The sequence below is a fragment of the Podarcis liolepis genome, assembly GCF_965112155.1.
Source record: "Podarcis liolepis genome assembly, chromosome: 13".
Lineage (NCBI taxonomy): Eukaryota > Metazoa > Chordata > Lepidosauria > Squamata > Lacertidae > Podarcis > Podarcis liolepis.
In genome coordinates this window covers 36,380,621-36,400,015 of record NC_139573.1, presented here as the reverse complement: position 1 = coordinate 36,400,015, position 19,395 = coordinate 36,380,621, and the positions used below count along the sequence as shown (strand labels likewise).

Genomic DNA, 19,395 nt, shown 5'->3' with positions numbered 1-19,395 from the left:
GAAATGTGGACCTGTGCCTAGAAACACGGCCTAAAAGGAAGTCTTGATGAGCTAAGACAAAGCATTGTTTATTGTTTTAGCTTGCTCACAAATACCTGCACAGCCCCTGGCTGAATTGCTGAAAAGTGAAGGCTAAACCCTGGAATTCAGTTCCAAATCTTCCCCACCCCATCAAAAAGACTTATCATTCAACCACAAGTTCTGTGAATTGTCAAAAGTAAGAAACATTTCTAGGGAATCCTGTTGATCATATTAAATGTAAGCCCTGAGACAGGACGTCCTGAAAGATGTAGTTAACGTTCATCTGTTCAGTTTTTTAATCTGAGCATCTTGCTAGGCCTTGAAAATGCGTTTGACAGATTTTCTGTGTTTTAAGGGCAGGTGTGTTTTTTTGAGGAGTGCAACTGTTTCTTAGAAACAGCTCACAAATTTTTGCAATTCTGTTTTAAAACAACCATCCACAGCTCCCCTGAACAGAAAAAAAAAACCACAGTTGTGTGTACTGGAAATGAAAAGAATTCTGGGGGAAAGTTCTCAAGCAAGTTTTTCTAGCTCAAACTTGTTTTCAAATCTTGTCTCTGTCCTCTCTTAATGAGGATTTGTCTCACAGCCTAGACTGCTAAAGATGTAGTTGGATTAAGGGGTATAGGATAGGGGACAAGGTGGGGAGGAATTAAAATATTGAATTTGGTCAGTTATAACTTAATATCGCTGCCTTGAGGAAGAGATGAATCTTTGGTTTTGCAAAGTGTTTTTATAAATCTCAGTTTTCAAAGCTGAAACAGATTCCATTTGTAAAATGTAAAATGCAATTCTGGTTTGAAAAAACTTCCTGGATTCTCAATACCAGGAAGTGAGCGAGCTTTCATAAATAGAACAGTGCTCTGGGTTCTGCAGTATCTAGAAAAGTGACATCAACCTTACAAAACAAAACTCAATAGAAATAGACTAGCCCATGCTTTATACAACAGATGCTTCCCCAGTTCTGAAATGCAGAGCTATATATTTCAAGTGATATAGAACCCAATGGAAAAGATAACCTTCCCTGGCTCCATCCCATAACCCATGTTGCATTGAAAGTTCTACTTTAGTGCTTTCTGAGATCCCAGGGAACAGAATTCAAACTCTGCCTAGACTAGGCTCCTTGTTTCGCTCTTTTTAACTGTAGTTAACCGTGGTCAAGCATGATGTGTGAATGTGATTCCTCTCCTGCTGTCTTCCTCCCGCCTCCTTCGTATCTCAACAACTGTATTCTTTTTGTTCTAACTGGGACTGATCTCCACAGGGCGAGCCTGGCAAACAAGGCCCATCTGGTCCTTCTGGTGAACGCGGTCCTCCTGGCCCAATGGGACCACCTGGCTTGGCCGGACCCCCTGGTGAATCTGGACGTGAGGCAAGTCTTCCAATTTCCACGGGAGCTCCGGACTCCTAAACTTGTTCACCTTTCTCTGTCAAACCCGTGTCTCTTACCATTGATCAGAAATATGCTCCAAGCCAAACTGTGCAGACGGTGGTAAAATGCAGGTGCAGAATGCCTTGGCATCCCCAGCTAAAATAAGCTTTGATAAGGACCTCTATCTGGAGCCTTGGAAAGGAAGGCAATACTGGGCTAAATAGACCAATGGTCTGGCTCAGAGCAGTGTAGCTTCGTGAGAGACCATGATCAGGGTCATGCTTTACTTGCAGAAGACCCCATTTTTGTTCCTTAGCATCTCCTGTTAAAAAGGTATTCAAGCAGGCTGCTGCCTGAGATGAGACCTTGGAGATATGGTACCCATTTTTTGTGTCCTTACAGAGGATAGACAACACTGCTAGACAGACCAGTAGTCCTCCTCAGTTAATAATAATAATAATAATAATAATAATAATAATAATAATAATAATAATAATAATTTATTTATACCCCGCCCATTTGGCTGCGTTTCCCCAGCCACTCTGGGTGGCTTCCAACAAAATATTAAAATACAGTAATGCATCAAACATTAAAAGCTTCCCTAAACAGGGCTGCCTTCAAATGTCGTCTAAAAGTCTGGTAGTTGTTGTTCTCTTTGACATCTGGTGGGAGGGTGTTCCACAGGGTGGGTGGCACTACCGAAAAGGCCCTCTGCCTTGTTCCCTGTAACTTGGCTTCTCACAGTGAGGGAACCGCCAGAAGGCCCTCAGCGCTGGACCTCAGTGTCTGGGTAGAACGACATATGGCAACTTCATATGTCCGTAAATCCTTACTAGTAGATGTGCATTGAATGATATAGTTCAGTTACAGAGCTGAATAGTTTTAACTCAGTTCTAGATCTCCCATTGGTAGAGAGTTCTAGAGCTTCAATGCCGCCACGATCTCAGTCTCACCATCTTTCTTCTTGGCTGACAGGGCTCTCCTGGTGCTGAAGGTGCTCCCGGTCGCGATGGTGCTGCTGGTCCCAAGGTGAGTTGAAAATGCATGTGTGTATACAGCAGGTATCTGGAACGGGCCAGTGTCGCAAGACCCAGCCCGATAACTTTGCAAAACAAAAGACTTGATTTCACAAACGCACACCGGTTCTGAGCTTTGATCGCCTCTTCTTGCCTTTCCCTTTCCCAAACAGGGTGATCGTGGTGAGACCGGCCCAGCTGGTGCCCCTGGCGCTCCCGGTGCCCCCGGTGCCCCTGGCCCAGTTGGCCCTGCTGGCAAGAATGGCGACCGTGGCGAGACTGTAAGTGGTGCTTCCTTTCCTTCTGCTACAACACAAAATGCGGTGGGCGGGAGTTTTCAGAATCCTTCATTTTTCCAAATCCCACTAGGCCACATATATGCAAACCAGCTTATTCCAGATCAGTGGATCTGAAATAATGTGAGTCATTCACAATTTTCCGTTTTCACGATCAGTAAAGATGCAGGCAAGATGGGTATCCGTTTGCAGATGACATAGGCATACCCTCCACACCCAGCTTCAGGATCTTACATATTTCAGGAGCGTGCCTTTGTACTTAATTAACGTGGAACGCATGCCACTTCTGGTCCTATGCTCACATTCGCTAAAGGGGCTCTCTTTCACGCTGCTTTAATTAACTTGGATTGGCATCCACCTATGGCTCCTCATTTGTTAGTTCGAAATAATTACTCAAGCCATATGAGAGCGCCGTGGGGGAACCTCTTCCATTACGCTCTCCCCAACCTTATTGCAACTCTGCCAGAGGATTAATGAGGTCACTCGTTTGTGATCTTAACCTGTTCCGATTCCACTCTCCAAGCAGGGGGTGGCAGAACCCAGCGAGCAATATCTTCCGCTCAAATCCTATGGAACATCCCAGGATCTCGCTACCAAATCCAGAAATAGACAACTCCCAGATTTATTCGTTGGCGTGCTTATATCCTGCCTTTTTCATCTTTGGAACTCGAGGCAGTCTGCGTGGGAGTTCCCAGGTGGTCCCCTGTGCGAATCCTGAGCAGACCTAAATTTGCTTAGCTTCAGCAAGGCGGGTGCAGCCATCTGGTGGCCATATATGCCCACCTACACATCCTAAACATCAGGCTGGCTGCTATAGTGAAAACACTTTATAACTAACAATACAACAAACAGATAGACAGACAGACTCTACAGACAGACTCGAGCTCTTCCTGCTGTGATTGCCCTCCCTTCCAAGGACTGGGCTCCTAAAGGAATAAGTTGCATGCTCAATTACATGCGGAATTTTAAAAGCGGTGATATGTACATTTTCTCCTTTTCTCTTTCCCTCTAGGGTCCCGCTGGCCCTGCTGGCCCCGCTGGCCCTGCTGGTGCTCGTGGTCCTGCAGTAAGTTTGGGCTTTGAAATGTCCTCTCTCTCTTTCTTTTCATAAAATCATAGAATTGGAAGGGGTCGCAAGGGCCATCTAGTCCAACCCCCTGCAATGCAGGAATCTTTGGCCCGGCATGGGATTCGAACCCATGAGCCTGAGAGTAAGAGTCTCGTGCTCTACCAGCTCAGCTATGTTATAATGGTAGAATATATAATATGCTTTTCAATAAGGCTGAATGGATATACTTGGACACTTCCTGTCTGTATGATCTCTGCTATCTTTGCCTTATGGTTGAAATATAACTAGAAATAAGCACTCCAGGTTCATATCCCGAGTTACGCAGAGTGACTTGCTGATAGGCATTTCCTTCCTTTCTCCTTTGTGAAAGCCCAATAAGCCAATTTTTAAAAATTAAAATTAAAATCTTGCTTTCCGTTTCTAGGGCCCACAAGGTGCTCGTGGTGACAAGGGTGAGACTGGCGAACAAGGTGACAGAGGAATGAAGGGTCACAGAGGATTCTCTGGTCTCCAGGGTCCCCCTGGCCCCCCTGTAAGTACCAGAGAGCTCTTTGCCATTTTTGATGTAGAGAAGCTCCAGACATCACAGATCTTCATACCCTCTGACATTTCTCAAATAGGGACGTCCTAAGGAAAAGCGGGATCAAATCAGAAACCGGGACGGCTTCTCTTAAGTCAGGGGCATCCCTGGAAAATAGGGACACATGGAGGGTCTTGCTTTAAGGCTTTAATCCTCGTGAAGGAGAGAAATGTTCTCACACAAATTAGAGCCTTGCACCTCTGATCTAGAGAGCTAGAGCTTTCCTATCTCATTTCTGTGGCTTAAGACGGTCTGGAAAAGAATGAAGGACAGACCTTTCTTTCAATAGCCACAATAACTTAAATTGAGCCTCTGCATTCAGAGGAAACCTGCCTCCTTCCCCACCCTGTTTTCTGAACTCCCCAGAGGCCTCTGACTAGCCACTATTCAGAGACAGGTGGATCTCGGTCCAGTTGTTTAATGAGCAAAAGCTACCGTCGCTTTCTGCAAGGAAATTCCACCTTTGGATACCTTTTCGATGAAACATCTAGTCGGGGGGTGGAGGAAAGAAAAGGGGGAGCTTTGACATCTATTTGGCCTGTACGACTGCAGGTCCTTGAAGGGTCCCCAAAGCCCTTGCCCATTAATCGGCTTCTGTTTACAATTCCATCCAGATCTCCAGTTGCACCAACTTACTTAATCAAAACTTGTAATTCCAGTTTTTCAACTTTTAGAGACAGAGGGCAGGCTAACGAGCAACAATTTTGTTCCTAAATTTCTTCAGCTACCCATATGTATTTTTTCCCCTTCCCCTTACAGACGTCAGTTTTTTCACGCAATGCATTGTGCAAATAAGTGCTTGCCTGCGTTCATGCACATCTCAATTTGTTCCACATATTCCTCAGTCCAGAAAGGCTTTGAGCCTGCCATGCGGTTGAAAACAGCAGTGGGCCTCAGCTGTCACTCGGTGTATAGTTGTTGTCACTGAACAGTGGCCAAGGCAGGCTTGGGCCTACCTTAGCGGCAAAGAAATAAGAACTTTAAAGATGGAGGCCTTAGATTGCTAGGGCTTCCTTCGGGTCCCTCCTTAACGCAGCCCACTTAATTACACAGTGGCAAGATTGGAGAAGATGTATTTAGATCTCCACACACCCCAAAGCAATCTGCATTTGAAACACATTTCTTCCTGGTCCCAAATGCAAATACAGTATGCTACCCAGTAGTTGTGACGAGCATGGGCAAGATTTAAAAAATTGCCTATCCTTCTTTCCACCCAAGAACTATAAATCTAATTGCTGAAAGGCTTCTGTTTGAGATATACCCAGTTTCCATTGTACTGAGTGAAACCTATTTTTTAAAAAATATAGGGTTGCCATATTTCAAAAAGTAAAAACCAGGACCCGACCCCCCCCCCAAGTGATTTTTCTATTTACTTGCCTAAGATCCAGGACAAAGCTCTGCCTTTTGGAATTTCCTCCCTGACCTCAATTTCACCTTTGAAATCCCAGTAATGTCTGGGGAAATCCAGACATATGGCAGCATAGATATCATTTTTATTTTGTACTGAGTGAACCTATTGGTTCCCGTTGCCACTTGGAAGAGTAGATTGATGAAGGAACACATGTGAGATTGACATGGACAGAAGCTAGATTGATACTTCCTCTCTGTTACTGAACAGGACTGCATTTTCTCCCATTTAAATAAACCTATTTTCTCCCAGATTATCATCAAAACTGACAATTTTTTTCTTTTGTGCAGGGCTCTCCTGGTGAACAAGGTCCCTCTGGTGCTTCTGGCCCTGCTGGTCCAAGAGTAAGTATGGATTGGGCTGTAAAGCACAGCATTTTAGCTATTAGCTATTATTGCTAGATTTCAGTCCTTCTATGCACCTGTTGTTGTTGCTGCTGCTGCATACATGTTAACAACAAAAGCTTCACTCATGGTACATTTTTGTTCCGCCTTCCTGACAGGGTCCCCCTGGCTCTTCCGGTGCCGCTGGCAAAGACGGTCTGAATGGTCTTCCCGGCCCCATTGGCCCACCTGGTCCCCGTGGTCGCACTGGTGATGTTGGTCCTGCTGTACGTATTCCTTCTCGCTGTACAAAGCTCATAGTTAACAGCACAATGGGTGGATGAGATCTTTGCCTCCAACTCTTCTTCTTTTCCTTCTCCAGGGTCCTCCCGGACCTCCTGGACCACCTGGTCCCCCAGGCCCACCCAGCGGCGGCTTTGACTTCAGCTTCCTGCCCCAGCCTCCTCAGGAGAAAGCTCACGATGGTGGCCGCTACTACAGAGCTGACGATGCAAATGTGATGCGCGACCGTGACCTGGAAGTAGACACTACCCTCAAGAGCCTGTCCATGCAGATTGAGAACATCCGCAGCCCTGACGGAACCCGTAAGAACCCAGCCCGCACTTGCCGCGACCTGAAGATGTGCCACGGAGACTGGAAGAGTGGTGAGTACAGTCGAGGGGGAAACAATTCTGAGGTGCATCTCTTAAATGCCACTAATTCTCATTTCTTCTGGACCACGTCCGTTGGCAGAATGGCTCTGCCCTGCTCTTTTCTTCCCCGTATATCAATCTTCTCACTTCCCCTCTCTTCTCTGCCACTGTTGACCTTTCTCTTTCACTTGGGGATTGTTTGCACAGCCAAGCATATAGTTGTTTTCTCAGGTCTGGGGCCAGGAATGGATTTTCCACCGGAGCTGACTGGGCAGTGATTTGGGTGCCTTTTCTTGCAGCCTCTTCCCTAAATAACGTGCTTGAGTCAAGCAGAACGATTAATTCCCCCAAGTAGCTTCTATCTGCAGAATGTGACTTGCATTTACTTAGGTCCTAAAGGGTAAATTTCAGTTTCGCTGTTCTGTATGGGACAATGACAATAAAGATTATCGTATCGTGAAGTGGGCCTTCTAAGTTGCTGTAGAGCTTCTAGCTCCAGGCTCTTCTCTGGCCCCTCTTCTTTCTCCTACAAAAAAAATATATGCTTAGGAACCAGAATGTCATTACTTCTGTAGATAATTAATGCTGGGAAGTGATGGGGCAACCATCTATTTTATATAATACACATCCCTCCCCCTATTCCCTGGCTCTTTGAAGTCCATCTCAGCCATACATAGGTAGTTCTCTTTTCTATTCTTTTGTTTTAAGCTGTTTGCCTCCTCATCTTGTACGGAGTAAGGCTTGGGCAGATATTTTCCTGACCCACTTGGGCAAGTCTGAGAACTCATTGCATGGGGGGTGGGATCTGTGAGATAGGAAGAAGCAGGAGGGGGCAAATGGTTGGCCAGTCCCCTTTTAGATCAGGTTGGCGTAAATTGATGTTTTGTTTTGTTTTGCTCCTGTGATCCGTTCTCCATGAACCTCATTCACTTGACCCCATTCCTCACCAGGCGAGTACTGGATCGACCCCAACCAAGGCTGCAACCTGGATGCCATCAAGGTCTACTGTAACATGGAGACTGGAGAGACTTGTGTCCAAGCTTCTCAGCCCACCATCCCCCAGAAGAACTGGTACATCAGCAAGAACCCCAAGGAGAAGAAGCATGTCTGGTTCGGCGAAAGCATGTCCGATGGCTTCCAGGTGAGACCAGGAATCGGTGAGGCAGCGACAGTTAACCAGCAAGTGGCTTAGCTGGGACTGCCAATCCCATATTCCGAGCTGGGACCGGAGAGAGTTATTTCAGGGTCAGGTTTCCTCCAAGTCACCTGCTGAACTAGAATGGATATGAATTCCACATGAATTCCATGTGCAGAAAGAATGTCACAGGCAGAAGAACCTGGTGACTGTTTGGTTGTTTCAATGGAAGCTTTGGGACTGTTTAGCAAGAGGATGAAAAGATTGAGAATATATAATCACCTTAACGCACAGGTAGGAGCAGCCTCAATGAGACTGAGAAATCCATGTCGACTTTCCATGTCTGCCATGGAATCTGCTCAGATTGTAACCAGAAAGATTAAGTTGCCCATTGAGAAAGGGCCTTTAGCTGTAAAAGGCGGAAGAGCCCTGGAATTGGTTGCATAGGGAGGCCTGGGCATCATTGGGCTTTGTTGGAATGGGCTTGATTCACAAGGCAGAACCTGGATGGTGGCTTGATGTCACTTCTAACCTTTATCCAAGGATGTTGAACACAACAGATGATAAATGGACAGGAGGAGGGTATTTATGTTGACCAAGGCACCTCGGAGTACAATTCCTGGTGCTTGCAGGAAGTTGGGCTTGGTGGCTCCTTAAATCACTTCCAACTCTATGATACTTGGAAGCAAAAGGGAGAGGGGAAGACCATTGGTTAAAAGCAAGCATAGGCTAGTTTTCAAGTGATATTCCAGAGGTTCAGCTGGGCTCAAAGGTCCCTTGACTTAGCATGCTGGAGTAGTCTAGCTCAAAGAAGCTGTAGATGCTGCAACTTGGAAAAGCAGTCTGTCAAGAAGAATGTATACCTGTGGCCTCATCTATCTCTCTCTCTCTGCATCTTATTTGTTTCCAAGCTGGATTGGGGCTCCTTAAAGAGGGCAGCAGTCAGCTTATCTGGCTTTGCCCATTATTGCATTACTTCCTGCCTCGGCCCTCTGAGCATGAAGAGAAAGCAAAGAAGCTGGTTAGATTCCTAGATATAGCAGGGGGTGGGGTTCCTAGAAGACGTGACACAAGCGCTAACCAATTCTTTGCTCCCTCCTTCCCTCCGTCTCCCATGGCAGTTCGAATATGGTGGCGAGGGATCCGACCCAGCTGACGTTTCCATTCAACTGACCTTCCTGCGGTTGATGTCCACTGAAGCTTCCCAGAACATCACCTACCACTGCAAGAACAGCGTGGCTTACATGAACGCAGAGACCGGCAACCTGCAGAACGCTCTGCTCCTCCAAGGCTCCAACGAGATCGAGATCAGAGCAGAGGGCAACAGCCGCTTCCTCTATGGAGTCCCCAAGGATGGTTGCACGGTGAGCGATTGGGTCTTTAGATGTCGCAATGAGGGGTGGGGGGTACAATAGATTCTCTCTCTCTCTCAGACTGGAAACCTTGTGCATAAGCTGCAGTGTTTTACTCGCAGCTGGCAGGGATGTTCCCCCTCTGTACCTCCTGCTAAAACCATGCTTTGCAACTGGGAGACAATCCATATAAAAACAAACGCCATATGTAAGAATGGCCAGAGGCAGGGGGAAATAGGGGTAGGCAGGTCTGGCTGAGGAAATCAGGACTGCAGGTTGACGTCTCGGTGCTGTGATTCCTATCTGTGTTTGGAAACACATACACTGGGTGCTTTTCAGTGCTGAAGCATGGCAGATGAAGGATGGAATATCCCTATTCAGCAGCAGAACCCTCTGAAAGATCTCAGGGCGGGGAAGCCGTGGCCCGCCAGAAGTTTGTCGGACTTCAGTTCCCATCAGCTCCATAACCAGTGCTCAGGAGTGATGAGGGTTGCAGTCCAATAATACCTGGAGGGCCGCAGTCTCCATACTGCTGCCATAATAAATCCTCAGAATCTGCAAAGGTGTATCTCGCTTAGTATAGCAGTCCCTACTTGCTTGTGCTCTTGGCATCTGGATCAGGGACAGACTCTTGGACTGTTTCCCTTTGAAGGCACATCCTGCTTTTTGAGCCAAAAGGCCTTCAAGGCAAAAGAGCGTCCAGATGGCTGAGTCCAGAGTAGCTTAAATCCATCAGAAGACAGTGATAGCTCAAGATCAGATGATGTGACTGCTCCCCCTGGCTATTCATGGTGGCTTCCTCTGGACTTAAGGACCTGGATTCTGGTCATGCAGAAGATAGACCATAACATATCCTCCAACTTCTATGTTGGTTCTGCCTCTTCTCTCACAGTGCCCTGAATCCCTGAAGTTCTAAATGCCAGAGTAATTATGTGTTCCAGTGGCACAATGGGATGGGCAGCCAGGGTGGGGAAGGGAGGAGCCAGCTTTTAGGAGCACAGCTGGCCAGGGGAAAAGTTCAGATCGGATGTGGGGAGGGGGTGTCATTCGGAAGCTTCAAAAGTCTATGGAGCCAAAAACAAAATTCTGATTTCTAAATTCTGATTTTTCCCTCCCTCTGCAGCGTCACACTGGCAGTTGGGACAAGACAGTCATCGAATACAAGACAACAAAAACTTCCCGGTTGCCCATCATTGATGTGGCTCCCATGGACATTGGTGGCAGAGACCAGGAATTCGGCTTTGAGATTGGACCAGTCTGCTTCTTGTAAACCCAAAAGGAAACCTGACAGTTTAAAAAATAAAATAAAAAACAGCCAAAAAAGAAGGAAATTTCACATGGACTTGAATTTGTGTCTTTTTCTATCCATCATCTCTAAAACTATTTTTGTTTCCGTTAAAAAAAAACAAAAAAAGCATTAAACCAAAAAAATAAAAATAAATGACTTTTCAAAAATAATTAAGGAAGTGCATCCACTTGCTTGACTTTATTATTATTATTAAAATCCCCAAAGACAGAATGGTTTGATTTTATCTTCTTCTTTAAAAAAAAAAGATCAAGTAATATTGTGGGACCAATATTTGTACATTCCAAAAATACATATATAAAAACCATACAAAATGACAAAATCAGTCGAAACCAAGTAACACCTGGAATACACCTGTATGAAAATCTGGTGTGTGTTTTTGTCTTCCTGGCAGTAATCAGAGCAATACTAAACATAGTGGTAGAACCTGCCCATAACAAGCCCATCAAAAATAACCTCCCCTCCTCTCAGCCCAGAACTGTAATAATAAATAAACCCCAAAATCTACCTATAGACCATCTTTCTCTGCCGGTACCTGATAGAAAGAGATTTATCTTTCTCTCTTTTATTTTTACTCGGAGCAAAGCCACTGAAAAGATGATTCTTTCAGCCATTTTAAATGTACTTTTTTCAGTTTTGTTCAGTCGGCAACAGGGATGAATTTGGCGAAGTTATCATAAAAAAAGGTGTGGCACTGAGTGGTTTTTCGAAACAGAAACCTGTTTGAAGGAAAAGAACAGGTGCTAGTGCCTGTCCCTCTCACAGACATCAGGTAGAGGGGGGAAAAGGCAGGTTTAAGAGCTTTAATTATTTTGTCGGTGAGCAACTGAAGGGGAAAAAATGGCCAATAATACCAGAAAGCAGAGAAAATGTAATGTTTAAATGTATATTATTGTTGTATGGATGGCTACCTCACCATTGTCTTTTTCAAGTTCTTTGGGGTAGTTTTGGGGTCTTTTTTTTAATACTAGCATCAGCTTGCATGGAGGAGGGGGGCGAAGAAACTGGGCAGAGTTTCAGGTTTAGATAAAGGTGCTACCTGTGTCTTTCATATATCTTTTTTTTTTTTTTTAGTCTGCTATGTTAATAATTTTCAGGTCCCATGAACTTTTTATTTTTTATTTTTTTGAGGTGACGAAACCTAGAAAAACCTCGCCCCGAGCACAGCTTTGCTGAAAAGGGGGCCATTTGGTGCTATAGAAATGAGATTATTGGAGGGGAAAAGCAAACTGGATGCCTTGCTGCCCAGAGATACTTGTGAATTTTTTTTCTTCAAAAGGTGCTATTTCTTTTTTAACAAGCAAAAATAATAATTAAAAAAATCGAGGATGAGGAAAAAAATAAATCAAACATTGCTACAAGGGATCAAGGTCTCAGCAGTTTCTGTCTTTCTCTTGTAAAGCAGGTGGATTCTCTTTTGGCTTGTATTTTCTCCCCCATTCCCTCAGTTCTTCTCCTCCATCACCACCTCTCTCTCTTTTTCTCTCTTTCTTCCATCTTTCGTCCCATCCCAAGCAAACACTTTTGCTCATCGCCCTCCCTCGCTGCTGATTCATTTTTCCCTTTCTTATCCATCTCTTTTTCCTCAGCTCTGCCAACATCACCCCTCATCTCTCTTTTTCTCCCGCCCCCTCCACTTTCTGTCTTTCGTTGGGTTTCCAACTCAAGCAAAAAAACCCATAATTCCTCTCTTTCTCACAAGAGGCAGATGTTGTAGGGAGTGTGAGCGGCCGAAGATTCTGTACCTATTTTGTATATGTATAATAATTTGAGATGTTTTTAATTATTTTGACTGCTGAAATAAAGCATGTGAAATGATCCAACACACCGGTTGTTCTTCGGACTTTTTCTGTCACGCAAGGCCAGGGCGTCGGTTGGGAGAACGGGGCAAAGGCTTCCTGCACTTTTACTGGTGTGCCTAACATTTCAAACGTGAGCCGCTTTGGGAAATTATCATTACTAACCAGTGCTATTTTTTTTCTAGAAAAAGAGGTGCCGGAACTCACCATGAACACCTCCCTTGTTGTCTTATAATGGCGCCCATCTGAAGGGTGCCAGAACTGAGTTCCGGAGAGTTCTGACTATATTTAAAAATGCCCTGTTGTTAACTGTCATGGCTTTCCTCAAGGAACCAAGGGGGACACAGTTGTGTGAGGGCATTGAGATAATTTTCTGTCAGAGACAGGGAAGAGGAGCCCAGGTCCTTCATATGTTCCTGGACTTCCAAGTCCCATCAGCCCCTGGTCAGAAATGGTGGGACTTGTACTCCGGCAAGATCTTGAAGGCCACAGGATCCTTGCTTTGGGGGAAAACATGTCCCTGCGTTTCTCACTGGGAGCCCCACCAATTGACATTTGTAGTGTGGGCACGCTGTAGCCTGAGGGAAAGGAGTCTGAGTTTTGTTCCTTCGCTTAGTTCTTCTGACAACTTCTCCCTTTGCATGGTCCTGTCTCATCCTCGCTCTCTCCTTGTACGCCTGGTTATTTCCTCCCACCCCACAACTTCTTCTAGAACTGGTCAATACGTCCCCTGCCCCACCCAACGCTGCTATTAGTCTCGTCAACTTCTAGCCGCCTGGCTCCCATATGTTTTAACACAGAGAGATGGAAAAAGCAAACTTAAGCAGGTAAAGCGCTCGTCGTTTTAGCTCCCTGAGAAGAAAAACGCCTCTTGTCACTCCGTGGGTCACGCTCCCCCCAGCAAAAACACACCACACCTGTCCTCCTGGCTGCCACCCTCATCCTCAGTTCAACAGATTCATTTTGATTTGATTTTTTTTCTCCCCATCTCCAGATATTTCACCCCCAGACATTTGCCCCCACAGGAATTCCCTGCTGGTTTCCAGCCACCGTGTAATTTCTCTTTTAATCCTCCCTCCCCACCATCTCAAAACCCCCAGAGAGCTGGAAGAAACAAGCAAACAGCCAACCCACCGCCCAACATTCAGTTTCATAACAGAGTGGCAATGAATTCTGGACAAAAAAAACATATAAAAACTACATACTTAGCAAAATGCTGAGGAAGATGGTACTCCTCGAGGCAGGAGGCTTAAGTTCCGACAAATACTTATAAAGCAAAAAAACTTTCTGGGAATATTCCACCCCGAAAATTTCTTTTTCACACTCACATTTCTCCCCTCATATATATTTTTCCCTCCCTCTTCTCTATGAAATGGAGAACACCTTTCTTTTAAAGGAAGCTGGACAAATTCCAGAAACCAAAAGCCCATCTCCCCTCCCACAAACAAAATATCAGTTCCATTTTTTAAAAAAAGGTGCCCCAACACCACAATGGTCACCTTCCCCTCCTGCAATACATTCTTGCAAAGTGTGATTTATGAGGGTGAAACTCCAGAGCTTGAGTTTGCCTAGCGGCCAATGCCATCTTACCCTTGAAGCCTCATGCCAACGATCCAAACTGTGTGGGAGAGATTTGTGGGGGGGGGGAGGATAAAAGGCACTCTGTGCATGCTCAGAAGCACTTCTCCGTGGCACTGAAAAGAGATTTCAAGGCTGAGCTGTGGAGGCACATGCGAAGCTGTGGGATACTGTCTGCAGATGCTCAAAGCCAGAAGGAACAAGCTTCGCAGTCTCATTGCGTCACCTCAACATCCACCAGCCTTTCTTTCTTGGGTTTCTTCTTCCTCTTATCCATTGTCCAGGAAGTATCCTCGCCTCTGGTCTCCTATTCCAGTCTGCCATTATGTCAGATATGCACCAGTTGCAGCCCATCTCCCCAACACCCTACCAGCTCTCTCATGTACTCAGCATTTCTGAGATCTTTGCAAACCGGACGGAGCTTCCCATTCCTTTTGCTTACCTGACGCTCTAAACAGGCCCTCCTCCTCCCTCACCAAACGCGAGAGCTGGCGTCTTCTCCCCACATGCCAGGAAAGCTGGACGGCGTTCAATGGTCCTCATTCAGGAGCTAGCAAGAAGAGGGGCTCTTTGCATCAAAGGGTGCTTTGTCAAAGGGGAAAACGCACAGCAAGGGCATCATGCGCAAACATGCGCACGGTGGATATTTTGCCCCCTTCCAAAGAGGCCTGGTTGTGAAGCCGGAAAAAGCACAGCCGCTCAGACGGCTGCTCATGAATAAGCAGCCTTTGGAAACACAAAGGATGGATGGAGCGTTTTCAAAACAACCAACATCTGTCTGGGAAACCCCAAGGCCCAAATGGAGTGGGACGAAAACCAGTCTTGGCAGTTTCTGCCTTGATGTTGCCGTGTAGCTGTCTTACACAGGGTCAGACCATTTGCCCATCGCAGGGCCGGATTTAGGTTTGATGAGGCCCCAAACTACTGAAGGTAATGGGGCCCTTTATATGTCCAGCTGTCCTTTGTCAACAACAAATTGTCGCTGTTTTTGTGCGTTGAATATATGCTCTATGGTAATTTATGGACCTAATAGGTATCTAAAGCCATTTGCACATGTTGCCAGGCAACCAGTCCATGCAAAATGTAGGCACCCTATATATAGAAATGAGCAAACCAGAGATATTTTAGGGAGCAGGCTAACAGGCAGGGCAAATTACTTACATCATAGAAGAAGAAGAGTTTGGATTTGATATCCCACTTTATCGCTAGCCTAAAAGGTAATGGTAAAGGGACCCCTGACTGCTAAGTCCAGTCGCAAACGACTCTGGGGTTGTGGCGCTCATCTCGATTTACTGGCCGAGGGAGCTGGCATTTGTCCACAGACAGCTTCTGGGTCATGTGGCCAGCATGACTAAGCCGCTTCTGGCAAACCAGAGCAGCGCACGGAAACGCTGTTTACCTTCCCGCTGGAGCGGTACCTATTTATCTACTTGCACTTTGACGTGCTTTCGAACTGCTAGGTTGGCAGGAGCTGGGACCGAGCAACGAGAGCTCACCCCGTCACGGGGATTCGAACTGCCGACCTTCTGATCAGCAAGCCCAAGAGGCTCAGTGGTTTAGACCACAGTGCCACCCGCATCCCTACCCTGAGGAGTCTCAAAGCGGCTAACAATCTCCTTTCCCTTCCCCCCCACAACAAACACTCTGTGAGGCGAGTGAGGCTGAGAGATTTCATAGAAGTGTGACTAGCCCAAGGTCACCCAGCAGCTGCATATGGAGGAGCGGGGAAGCGAACCTGGTTCACCAGATTATGAGTCTACCGCTCTTAACCACTACATACACACTGGCTTGTGTAGGAGTTTTATTTTATTTGTTTTTTATCTTATATTTTGGAAATGCAAATCCAGTTTTTTTTCTTTAAAGAGAGTGGGGCCCTAAGCATTATTAGTATTATTTTTAAAGCCCTATACAGGATTGCCTTCAGATGGCTCGGGGGTCGGATAACACCATACCCTCCAACATACCTCCAATGAAAATAGGGACATCCTAAGGAAAAGTGGGGGGCACGTGTGGAGCTGTGGGTTAAACCACAGAGCCTAGGACTTGCTGATCAGAAGGTCGGCGGTTCGAATCCCCGTGACAGGGTGAGCTCCTGTTGCTCGGTCCCTGCTCCTGCCAACCTAGCAGTTTGAAAGCACGTCAAAGTGCAAGTAGATAAATAGGTACCGCTCCTGCGGGAAGGTAAACGGCGTTTCCGTGCGCTGCTGTGGTTCACCAGAAGCTGCTTAGTCATGCTGGCCACATGACCTGGAAGCTGTATGCCGGCTCCCTCGGCCAATAAAGCGAGATGAGCACCGCAACCCCAGAGTTGGCTGCGACTGGACCTAATGGTCAGGGGTCCCTTTACCTTTTAAGGGAAAGTGGATCATTCCAGGATCAAATCAGAAACCAGGACGGCTTCTCTAAATCAGGGACATCCCTGGAAAATAGGGACACTCAGAGGGTCTGTTCACGATGACCCTAACTAGAAGAAGAAGAAGAGTTTGGATTTGATATCCCGCCTTTCACTCCCCTTCAGGAGTCTCAAAGCGGCTAACATTCTCCTTTCCCTTCCTCCCCCACAACAAACACTCTGTGAGGTGAGTGGGGCTGAGAGACTTCACAGAAGTGTGACTGGCCCAAGGTCACCCAGCAGCTGCATGTGGAGGAGCGGAGACACGAACCCGGTTTCCCAGATTACGTGACTACCACTCTTAACCACTACACTACACTGTAGTGTAGACTAACTACATGTAGACTAGCCCCAAAACACCCACTGCCCAGAAATGTATCCATCATCAATATTAAGACTGATCTGAAATGCCCACTTAGCAATGATGCGCTCTCAGGACACGAAGAACTACAACAGAGTCTGCATAGTGCTCCAACTATTCATCTACAATGAAGCTTCTGTTTCCCAGAGGCCCTTCGACTTGGACTGGGGGTGGGATAACTTTGCAGCACACTCTGAATTTGCTCCTTCAGAACTCAGGCAATGCTTGCTGTACAGCAAAATCTGTGCTCTGTTCAACAGAAAATGGATTTTACAAAATGGAAAATGATTGTGAAATGGTGAGGCATTGCTGCAAAAAGGACCGCCTTTGTGTTTATACTCATGCATTTATCCATTTCTGGTCCTAGCTTCAGAATCAAGGTGCAAGGTATATGAGATGTGCAGTATGCGCCTTCATATTTGCCTTATTAAATCAAACTTTTCACATGGCTGCTCCACAGATTTGGAGGCAGGGAATGCTGCTCTGGTGATGTCACAGAAACTGGCCAATCAGCAGCTACCACAACCACAGATATATCTGGGAGATCAAGCTTAGAATCTGTTTCTTTCCCCAGGTAGAGCTTGAAGCGTGCTGAAGATCTGCAAAAACCCGTTTGCTCTGAGCAGACGACAGCTAGACAGAAAAGCTGTGTTCCATATTGTGGGCTATGGAGACTCCTCCACTTTTCTGCAACTGAATGGAACGGAGACGAGGATAGGAACAGGTTGCTTTTTCGTGGATTATGTGCTTTCATGTTATGGTCCTTGGTTAGCCAGTGAACCAGAAAAGGAAAGAAAAAGCTGGCTTGCTTTTTTTCTGGATGCAGCCTAAAAAGAGAGCCAATACTTTCGGGAGATGGAGGAGGAGGAGAATCCTGGACATTCTGCTCCAATCAACTGCCATGGCATTAAATTTGTAGGTTGTTGTTCTTCAGATGACTCTTGATTCCTCCCAGAACTAAAGACTTAAAAGCACCAAATAGACTTTTTAAAAATATTGCTTTAATCACTGTTCAGAGTTCACTTGTTGTGGCATCACAGTGCGTCCGTTAACAATGAAAGGTTATTATTTAGTTAGGTGGTAGTGCAAAGGTAAGTATAGTGTGTGTGTGTGTGTGTGTGTGTGTGTCAGAGAGAGAGAGAGAAAGAGAGAGAGAGGAAGGAAGGAAGGAAGGAAGGAAGGAAGGTTTTTCTTTTAACGAGAGTGTCATATTTAAAGTACAAAACTGTAAAATGTTTTTATTGAAGTGTTCTGTGAATTGTGAAAGCTGACATATACAGATCTCACATCTTCCAATACAAAGGGGGTAATTTTGCCTGAGTTGTCATTTTAGGATTTTAAAACCGGGGGGGGGGGGGGGGACCTGTACTCTTTGAAGACAAGGGGCTTCCATAATGTTCTATTTGACAGTTTCTGATGTCCAACTGTGACATACTGTGTGAACCAGGAGTATAGAACATTTGAATCTATATGTCGGGGTGTCTGTGAGCATGTGGCAGTCAAAGGTGTTGAGGTTTTCTTTGTACAGAGCAGGAAGTAGGATTGGGTGAATATGTCCATTTTGGATTCTCTCTGTTTTTCATTTTTCTAGTCTTAAACTCAATTCTCCACCCTGCCACATTAGTTTTTATTCATTAAAAAAATAAGTCAGCGTGAAAATTAATCAGCATCTTAGTGCAAATTTCTCCATATACACACGTCAATGCAATTTTATGCACGTTTTTGCAAGCAATTTCCCCATATGTAATGCAATTTGATATGTCAGTTTCCATAATCACACATTTCAGCGTATGTGCATTTTCTTTACTCATTACCTGGCTGGAGAACTGCACGGCAAAATCCAGAGAACAGTGAATTCCGAAGGATGCTTCAGGTCACCTTATGTTCAGTGAAGTGTGATTTATGTATGTTTGCCTTTAAATGCGAACTGAACCAAATTTATCTCCATTCCTAGCTGGGGAGGCAGCATTCTCAGAATATGAGGTGTTGAGGATTTCTCTGTGTGAAATAAAAAAATTCCTTCCAGTAGCACCTTAAAGACCAACTAAGTTAGTTCTTGGTATGAGCTTTCGTGTGCAAGCACACTTCTTCAGATACACAGTGTAAAATCCTTCAGATACACCGTGTATCTGAAGAAGTGTGCTTGCACACGAAAGCTCATACCAAGAACTAACTTAGTTGGTCTTTAAGGTGCTACTGGAAGGAATTTTTTTGTTTTGACTATGGCAGACCAACACGGCTACCTATCTGTAACTGGATCTGTGTGAAATGAGAGAGTAGGCTGTGCAAGGACACAGCATGTGCTAAGGGGGTGTGGGAGATTTATTATATGCATTAATAGGTCCATGCTGAAGTGTGTGCAGGTTAAAAAAAAAAAAGGTAAAGGACCCCTGGATGGTTACATCCAGTCAAATTCGACTATGGGATTGCAACGCTCATCTCGCTTTCAGGCCGAGGGAGCCGGCGTTTATCGTGTGTGTGTGTTTGTACACTCCGGCAGGATATAAACAAATATTTTGAAAATAAACCTTTGAGTTGTGTGTTGGAAATGAATGTTTCTCGGTGGTGGCTAGGCAGTGCCTTTGTTGGAAGTAGAGATAAGGTAGAAATTCAATTCGGCTTCCATTCAAAGCCCGATCTATCAAACCTGCACTTACCCAAACCACGTGAGAGCCAAAACAAAGCCATTTTTTTGAAGTTAGCACTTATCCAAGTTTTGCAATGTAGCTCTCCA

The 19,395-nt window shown here is 45.5% G+C and overlaps 1 protein-coding gene and 1 long non-coding RNA gene across 3 annotated transcripts in view; one reads left to right on the top strand and one right to left on the bottom strand.

Moving 5' to 3' along the window:
* COL1A1 (collagen type I alpha 1 chain) overlaps window positions 1-10,683 on the top strand; it is a 44,795-nt gene extending 34,112 nt beyond the window's left edge. For both annotated transcript variants that reach the window (XM_083469440.1, XM_083469439.1), the window contains exons 41-51: window positions 1,286-1,393; window positions 2,369-2,422; window positions 2,583-2,690; window positions 3,718-3,771; window positions 4,199-4,306; window positions 6,053-6,106; window positions 6,265-6,372; window positions 6,468-6,750; window positions 7,689-7,879; window positions 8,995-9,237; window positions 10,349-10,683. In XM_083469440.1, coding sequence (XP_083325566.1) covers window positions 1,286-1,393; window positions 2,369-2,422; window positions 2,583-2,690; window positions 3,718-3,771; window positions 4,199-4,306; window positions 6,053-6,106; window positions 6,265-6,372; window positions 6,468-6,750; window positions 7,689-7,879; window positions 8,995-9,237; window positions 10,349-10,495 — 1,458 coding nt within the window. In that variant the 3' untranslated portion in view covers window positions 10,496-10,683. The remainder of the gene's footprint in view (window positions 1-1,285; window positions 1,394-2,368; window positions 2,423-2,582; window positions 2,691-3,717; window positions 3,772-4,198; window positions 4,307-6,052; window positions 6,107-6,264; window positions 6,373-6,467; window positions 6,751-7,688; window positions 7,880-8,994; window positions 9,238-10,348) is intronic.
* LOC310690838 overlaps window positions 1-14,442 on the bottom strand; it is a 54,966-nt gene extending 40,524 nt beyond the window's left edge. The window contains exon 1 of the long non-coding RNA XR_014518189.1: window positions 14,351-14,442. This is a non-coding gene — a long non-coding RNA (uncharacterized lncRNA). The remainder of the gene's footprint in view (window positions 1-14,350) is intronic.
* Window positions 14,443-19,395: the final 4,953 nt, after the last annotated feature.